This window comes from Engraulis encrasicolus, chromosome 21 (assembly GCF_034702125.1).
Source record: "Engraulis encrasicolus isolate BLACKSEA-1 chromosome 21, IST_EnEncr_1.0, whole genome shotgun sequence".
NCBI lineage: Eukaryota > Metazoa > Chordata > Actinopteri > Clupeiformes > Engraulidae > Engraulis > Engraulis encrasicolus.
Window position 1 is genome coordinate 30482265 of NC_085877.1, and position 9092 is coordinate 30491356.

A 9092-nucleotide genomic window follows, 5' to 3' on the forward strand; every position below is an offset into this window, starting at 1 on the left:
CGGTGAGGGCCAAACAGACCAAACAGGATTTGAAAAGTATATTGTCCCGTCTGTCTGACTCACCACCACTCCCATACACACAGACAGATTGGCAACAGACCAATCCAAATCCAAATGACTGACAGACAGGCAGGCAGGCAGACAGACAGACAGACCAACAAACAGAACCAGGCCAGTGCCTGTTCCCGCACCTTATCTCAGACGTGGTTCACGTGTGCCGAAAATCTGACCACAAATTTGTTTTGCAATGAGAACCAAAAAAAATCCTTTTTTTTTTCTTGATGAACCGTGACGACAACTTAGTTGGGACGTCAGCAGGTTCATCCAGGTAACATGTGAAAAAGTACAGACTAGCAGAAGCACAGGTAAGCACTTCAATTTGGAGCGCAAGTGGTGCAGGGATGTTGCCTGATAATCATCGACTTTCAAATCTCGTACTGAGATGGTTGGTCGCTGGTCTGACCAAGAAAGACAACAAATAACATTTCCCAAACCGCCTGGTTAACCTGCCTCCCTCGGTTTGCAACTGGTCTAGGCCAGAAAAGGATGTACATTTTCTTAGTCCCAATAGAACATCTCTGCTTAAACCACGCCACTGCCATGATCGCGCCTCTACCCAGGGCCGTTGGAGCTGCTCAAAGTTGATTGCTTCCCGACAAAGTGGGTGGAGTTACCGTTTTCCCCAGAGCTCAGAAACGATATTTGTATTGCTCCTGGCTTGACTAGAAGCAACGCCGAAGGTGTTGTGTCACTAGGAGGGCGTGGCCTGGCTAGCGGGGATAGGCACCAGCACCAATCTGGACGGCCTGAAAACATGGAGACAGAGGCTGTAGTGTTGATTTCCAATGAAGCTCTTCTGTCTGGTTCCGCTAGGGGTATACGTGAAACTAGTTCCTCACACCCTTTCCTGTTTCTTATGGCCTCGAGATGCAAGGCTCGACATCACTGATGATTGAAGCTTCATTCAATATTTTGTGAAAACTACAATTTAAAAATTTCATTAATCATCTCATTTACCCTCTCGATGTTGAATGGGGAAAACCCCCGCAGAAGTTTCTCTTCCTAGGCAGACAGACAGACAGCAGGGAAACTTTATTGCCTTTTGCTACACAGAGGTAAGAGGCCAGAAGCAATAGGAAAAGGGAGAAGGTGGGGGCGCTGTGGAGCAACATTTGGGCTTACATTGCCCACGGGGACCCCGGTTCAAATCCGGCCGGGGTCATTTCCAGGGTCTGCCCCGCCTCTCTCTCCCAATCGTTCCCTGTCTACTCTCACACTGTCCTATAATAATAACAAAGGCCAAAAAAGCCCCCAAAAATACTTAATAAAAAAAAGAAAAGGAAAAGACGGAAAGAACTAGTTTGATTTTCACCCCTCAGATCCAATGGCACACACAAGACATATTACTAACAGACAAAGGCAAAGGACAAACAGGCAGACAGATAGATAGACAAGAGGTCATAGTGTTGGTTTCCAATGAATGTCTTCTGTCTGTCTAACTCATCTCATCGCGATTCAGACGTACTGGTGACAGAAAGAGACAAATGACAGAGAGACCGACAGACAAACAGAGAGACAGACAGAGAGACAGACGTCAATTACGCTTTTTTGGACTCTGTGGTACAACCACAGCTAATGGCAATTAAATAATTAGTATTTGGTAATTAATGAACTGCAATGGAAATGCTTAGATAATTCTTAGATAATCGACTAACAACAAAAATCATTTCATCCATACAATAGTGGCATTAGCTGTAGTTGCAGCACCCTGACGTGTGCTACTACTAAAACGTCACGACTCACAGACAGACACGCAGACGGGCAGGCAGAGGAGGTGGTGTGACGGAAGCAGACAGGGGGATGATGGTGGTCAGTTGTACCAGGCCCAGGGAGAGGGAAGGCCTAGGTTTGGGTACTCATTACGTTACATGTATTGAGTGTGTGTGTGTGGGGGGGGGGTCCCTTTCAGATGACTTAGTCCTGGGCCCCGGCCAAAGCTGTCAATGGCCCTAGGTAGTGTTGTTGTCAGATGAACTGGAGGTGCTGGTCGTCTGCGATGCCATAGGCCGCTTTATTGTCCTCAAACACCTGCGTCAACCCCTGGGGACAGAGAGAGGAGAGAGTTACCCACGTGCCATAGATAAATAGAATATGTGAAGAGGTTTGTTGCAAAACGACGTATCCAACATGTTTGACTTTTGCATTTTATTTTTGGAAATGACTGACCAGAAGTCCTATCACCCATGTGTGAATTCTTGCCATTCAAATATTTTGAGAACATACTTTTTAAACCTATATAAAATGCATTTTGCAATGCAATGCAATGGCCAATACAAAAATGTCAATTTCCCAAAATGTTCCAAAATGGATATACATCGTTCTTCAACAAAGCTCTTTTTTAATTGTCCTTTTTGGAAAATTGTTCTGTGCCATTTACAGTACGTCTGATAGGGCTACAAAAACACACAATAGACAAACACAATACACACTCAGGACAAAAGATGACAATATGCCAAAAAAAAACAACAATGCTAAAGTGCAGTTATTCAGAACCAACAAGCAATATGTTATTCAGGTACAATTTTACCGTTGGATCCTTGCTCAACAGAAATGTACGTGTGGGTGTGTAGCGAAGGGGAGTAGAGTTGCCCAGCTGGGACTTGAACCCAGACCTTCTGGAGTAGTAAACTGGGGCTCTGACCGCTACACCAAAGAGCCAGGCTCGTTGGCATGTTAGTCAGAACACACCCACAACCCTAGTGATGGTCACTCCATCACACTGCCTTCCCCTTCGGGAAGCGCACCCGTGCGCTTCACACACTCATGGTGTCCCTCGCTCAACTGCCCATCATGCTTCTCCCATCCAGTGTGCCCCATCATCAATGCTTCACCCATCACTGGGGTCCCTCACACCGGGGTCACCAATCCTGGGGGTCCCTCACATGGAATTACGGCACACACACAATGGGTACGCCTCCGATGGCCTCACGGTAGCCATCCCACTTCTGACACCATTTGTAGCGAAGGGGAGTAGAGTTGCCCAGCTGGGACTTGAACCTAGACCTTCTGGAGTAGTAAACTGGGGCTCTGACCGCTACACCAAAGAGCCAGGCTCGTTGGCATGTTAGTCAGAACACACCCACAACCCTAGTGATGGTCACTCCATCACAGGGTGTAAATGATCTGCAGGGTCGATTTGTCTGAAACTAAGGCCATGGTTACTTGCTCAATCCCTACTAGGGATGCAAATGATCAATTAATTAATTAACTGTTAGTTGATTGACCTTATCGATCGACTTATGATTAATTGATTTGGCAAATCTCCCCCCAAAACCTCAATGCCCCGCCCCCCTACCAAAAAAACCCCAGAAATCTGAAAATTAAAATGAAAAATTTGGTAAAATGCTCATTTTAAATTAATCTCTATTTATATTCTTTAATGCAAAGATGATTGAAATGTTACCACTCTTCACCCACACTTCGTGATTTCCATTTCATCTGGGTCTCTTGCCAGTCGAGTTTTTGCAATTCTTATTATTTTTAAATTGGATAACGTTTTGATCGATTCAAGTTGATAAATTGTTGACATTCCTCATCACTACCCCTACCAATCCCTTCCTCCCTCCATGGCTGAAGTGCTTTAGGCTTTGACTGAGTCCTACATGCATTAAGACAAGGCAAAAAACCCTAAACTTCGAAAAAGTAGGTATGGAAGCGCCGCAAAGACCCTCAATTACTTGTAGGAAACACAGGTACTTCCAGTGGGTGTCAAATACTAAGATGGCATTTATACACACCCTGGTATTTTGATAAACTAACATTTTTCTGCCATACGCTTTGTCTTTGTTCACACCCTCGGCAAATCAGCATAAACATGCTGCTAAGAGCCGTCATGAATACGTTAAGACTGTAAGACTGTAAGGAGAATGCCATTAAAGTCGCTGTTTTTCTCTGCTTACACACAAACGCTAACCGGAGATTTTTTTAAAATCTCCACTTTAGCCAGAGTTTTTTTAAGCTTCGTTTTTCGAGGAAAAACATCCGTTTGTGTCTAAACGAAAGGCACAAACAAACGGAAAGGTCTTCATTTACTAAAATGCCCGGGACACCGTAGTGCCTCAGTTTTCCCTCATTCCTTTAAAAAAATAACCAACAGCTAGCTCCATAGATAATAACTAATACTGATTAGATAATCAACTAAATAGATAAATGAATACATAAATAAATTGGCAGAGGAGTAAATAAAACACTCACCTCAATGTAGAGTTTATGGAGGCTTTCAATGTCCTCTTTGCTGGGTGACGGTGTCTGTACAACTGGAATGGGTCGTCCCACTGTAAGAGACAAAGTCAAGGAGAAATAAAATAAAAAATATCAATAATCATCCAATTGGTAATTCAGAGGCTAGATAGCAGTGTATGTACACAGAGTAGTGCATCACAGGACGACAAACAAACAGTGAAGAAAATTGAGTTATAAAATCTTGTTGTCAGGCGTCACAATACTATGAGCTCTCAATGTCCAGTAGCAAGTTTCAGTTTAAGGCAAATATTAAGTTCAATTTGTGTGATTTTTTTTGTCAAGCACTACGCATCTGGGCCAAGTCGTTTTTTTCGACATTAAACTTGTGCAAGTCAATTCTCTAGCATGTAGTATTTCGCATCCCTTACCAACAGTTTGTATGGGTTGCCTGTAGGGCAGCAGTAGACGATGCGGGCGTGGAAGAACATATGAAATACTGCTACAGTTGTGCAAGCAACTTCTCTGAAAGAGCTGAGCCTAGTTAGGGAGTCGGTGACCTGATTCCTCAGGGCAAATTCTCATCCTTCGGGTATGCTTCAGTCTCACAAAAGGTTGAAAAAGTGAAGACCTTTTCTCGGTACTTACTGTATGTATCACATATTGATCATATGGAATGGCGCAAAGGTTTAACCTTTTTTGATAGAACTGCTTTGGAGCTGTGCATGCCACATCATTTACTAATCGACGCCTAGCTACCAATCAGAAAGCAGCGTTAAATTACAGAGGGTCATAGCGCTCTCTAATAGGGCTGCACGATTATGGAAAAACTGAACGTTTTGCAGAACAATGTTTAAGATGACATAATATAACCAAGAATGTGCTATATAAGGGATGAACAAAAATAAAACTGAATTGTAATAATTATGTAAAAGGCAACAGCATGAAGCTTAGGCGGGCCTACAGAGTTTTGGCTAGACACACCCCCATGTCAACATGTTTTGGCTTCAAGGACACCCGAAGGGAGGTCACTACATTGCCCCCCGGGCTATCACGATTAAAACCTTTTCTTTATTGTTTAAATCATCACAGCCCTACGTACTGTCTATTCCATTTGCATCTCTTACAGACCTGTGGTAGCACTTTCTTTTACTCTACAGTTACTGTACGTAATTAAGGTGTATTTTCTGGGTAACAACAGAGTAAAAGAGAGAAGTAATATGGTATCTAATGGGTTAAAAAGGGTAATTACATAGTACATATTATGTAATTGCCAAGAAAAATAAATAACTGTATTTTCTAGGTAACAACAGGGTAACAGAGAGATGTTATATGGTATCCAACAGGTAACTTCTCTCTGGTCATTGGATTATGATGAGGTATGGTGGGCGTAGCATAAAGTATTTCACATCTTGTACCGACGAGCGCGGAAGAACAAATAAAACACTACCACTACCACTACCACTACTACTACTACGATTGCTATTTCTGCTATTACTATAAAATAGTAAATATATAATAAAATACTGCTATGGGTTTGTGCAAGCCATTAAGCCAGTAGTTAGCTTATGAGGAGGTAAGGGGGACGGGGGTTGTAGTTTATAGTATTTCACATCTCGTACCGATGGTGTGTATGGGTTTCGTGTAGGGCAGGTGTGTATGGGTTTCGTGTATGGCTGGTGTCTATGGGTTTCCTGTATATAGTACACTGTATATGGGGCAGCCGTGGCCTCGTGGTTAGAGAGTTGGTCTTTCAATCTAGGGGTTGCCGGTTCAAATCCCCCCTGACCTCTCCCTACATCTCCATCTTTTGCTGAAGTGCCCTTGAGCTAGGCACCTAACCCCACATTGCTCAAGGGACTGTAACCAATACCCTGAAAAATAGTAGTTGTAAGCCGCAATGTAATGTAGTGTTTCACATCTCGTACCGACGGTGGTTATGGGTTTCCGGTAGGGCAGCAGACCGAAGCTGTACTGGAACACGCCGCGAGCGTGGAAGAGGGGCAGGGCCACGCCCATTATCCGCTGGAGGCGTTCCTGGAGGCGGCGCAGGGCGGAGCCTCGCGGATTCTCCATCTGGTCAAACAGCTCATTCTCGCCGAAGGAGAAGACTGGCACCAGCCACGCCCTGTTCACACACACACACAGACACACAGACACACAGACACACACACACACACACACACACACACACACACACACACACACACACACACACCACACACACACACACACACACACACACACACACACACACACAGACACACAGACACACAGACACACACACACACACACACACACATTCAGGACAGGCACCCCCTACCCTACACCCTGTTTCCGCAATCTATTTTGGTATTTGGTTTATTTTGGTTGATTTTATTAGGATCCCCATTAGCTGATGTAAGACATTATCTACTGTTCCTGGGGTCCACACAGAACATATAACAAGCAAGACATCAACATACAAGACGACAATCTATGCTGTGATTGGCCAATAGAATGAGGCAACCAACCACGTGTCCACATATCCTGCCACATGAAGGCATTCGCAACATCTTCCACACACTTTACTCACCAACACCAAGACCAAGCGTGAAATATCACACACATGTACGCACGCACACACGCTCAAAAGCAAGACACTCTAACGACACTCACAACCATGTAGCACTGCAGTCCTTCATGCGTATGCGCGCACACACACACAATTAAGTAGGTAGGTACTACTGTACTGTAATTTCAATTTATCAAGCACAGATTAACACAGTACAGAGCCAGGCTTAAAGGTGCACTATGTAGGATATGGCCAGAGGAGCTAATGCAACGTCACGGCTCAGAAACTGTGCTGCTTATTGCCACATAGTAAATATTCATGAAAAGATCCTAAGTAATAAACCAGTATTTACTAGTATGACTTAAGTACAGCCATTTTCACAGCTAAAAAATTAGCTTTTATATTTCTTAAAATTCAAAATGGCTGACCATGGAGAAAATCCCCCCTTTCATGTATGAAAAGTGCAATTTTCCCAGTCATAATGAATACTTAGAATTTCATGGTGGTGGTAAGTATTTGTTAAAAAAGTAACACATGTGAATGGGCAGCATGGATTCTGGAAATCAACAGCTAAAAAAATTACACAGTGCACCTTTAAAGAACCCTGCACACAGATGCACTCACACAACTCAGATACACTCACACAAACTGATGCCCTTGTGCCATCCCAAACTCCATCACCAACACACATATCACAACCAACACACACACACACACACACGCACACACTAACCCGTGCTTGAGTGCCAGCTTGATGAATCCTTTGCGCTGCAGCAGCTGAAGGGTTAACGCCCCCGGCCGCGCCTCCAGCGACTCCGGAGCTCCGCCCACCGCCACCACGGCGACATGACCTCCCTCCGGCCGGCTGATGATGTAGCTGGCGCTGGCCTTCTCGCTTGACACCAGTCCTAAAGGTCCAACAGGTCAAAGGTCATTGAAAAGGTGAGGTCACGGATATCTGCTGCACAGACATACAGACAGACAAACACGCACGCACAGACACACTCAAAGTGTCCTCTCTCCAGGCAACTGATGATGTAGCTGACGCTGGCCTCACTCCACACCAGCCCTGCCGGCAAAAAGTTCAAAGGTCATTCAAAGATTTTTGTTTTTAATATATACATATTTACATTACATTATACATTATTCAAATAGGACCGTGAGAGAGACACGAAATGAGTGGGGAGAGAGAGAGATAGGGAAGGGTGAGGAAACAGAATAAAACACCAGTGTCACGGTATGGTGCACCTGAGCCAACTGATCCATGAACCCGCTCAATGACTAAGACAGTTCTCCAAGTTGTTTTAAATAAAAGCGTCTAATGAATGAGAGTGACGGTAAACAAAAATGGCCGACTGATGTTGTAGCTGGCACTCGCCTTCTCATTTGACACCAGCCCTGTAGGTCAAAAGTTATCTAGGGCATTAGTTTGCGTCAGAAGTTACGTACGTAACTTTGTACGTAAGCAAACTTTGTACATGATGCTGTGCTGCTGGTCTGTGTTACTTGTGGGTTTTTTCACAATTTTTTGTTGCTCAATTCTAAACCAGTTGACGACAGGGTGTGAATTTGCCTCAGAACGATTTCCACAGGAGAGGCCAAGGGAAATGAGTCACACTTTCAATGGCAACCTCTCCAAAAGGCAGTCCGAGGGGAATTGCTGCCAATGTCAACATGCAGTTGTATTGCACTACCCTTGAGTTATCAATACCCGACAATGCGGCAGCATTTTTTTTTGTTCAGCCCTTTCTGAGATCCTAGCCCATTCTAAAGGTGATTCCACACCAACCCGACGATTGGGTGTCAGCAGGCCGCGTTGAAGACAATCGGTCAGAAATGGCTTGGTGTGTTTGGGTACGTTTGAAGGGGTTGGAGGAGGACGGTGCCCGTGGGTCTGCTTCTGGATGTTTTCAATATGCTCTGTTGGGTTGCGAAGGCCGTCACTGGTTGGGTTCCATGATGGACTCTGACTCATTTGTGCTAACTGCGAGTAGGACGTGGGAGGGTAGTAAAACTAGGCTACAAATTCACAATCCTTTGGAAGTATCATAAGCACGTAATTACAGTTTATTTATTTAAGACATCTTCTAGGCTACTAAAGTTTGCATTGTTTCTTTGCTAACAAGTGTGCAGTGAGAAAAATTATGTCTTTAACTGAAATATTCGATGAGCGAAAAGGACATACTGTATAGTGTTTTTTGCTCTTTTGTGAGCAAGAGACAGGGAAACGTTGTCTTGTTGGAGAAATTATGAACAGGAGAGGGACTTGTCCACAATGGTTTAAGTAGACCTGATGTGT

At 44.2% G+C, this 9092-nt stretch overlaps 1 protein-coding gene across 1 annotated transcript in view; it reads right to left on the bottom strand.

The window, feature by feature from the left end:
• Positions 1-9092, bottom strand: part of LOC134437353 (2-acylglycerol O-acyltransferase 2-A-like) — a 14126-nt gene that overhangs the window by 2364 nt on the left and 2670 nt on the right. Inside the window, exons 2-5 of the mRNA XM_063186846.1 lie at positions 7527-7719; positions 6168-6367; positions 4255-4334; positions 1-2100 (exon numbers count right to left, since the gene is read on the bottom strand). The exon at positions 1-2100 is cut by the window's left edge and continues 2364 nt beyond it. Of these exons, the coding sequence (XP_063042916.1) occupies positions 2026-2100; positions 4255-4334; positions 6168-6367; positions 7527-7719 (548 nt within the window). The 3' untranslated portion in view covers positions 1-2025. The remainder of the gene's footprint in view (positions 2101-4254; positions 4335-6167; positions 6368-7526; positions 7720-9092) is intronic.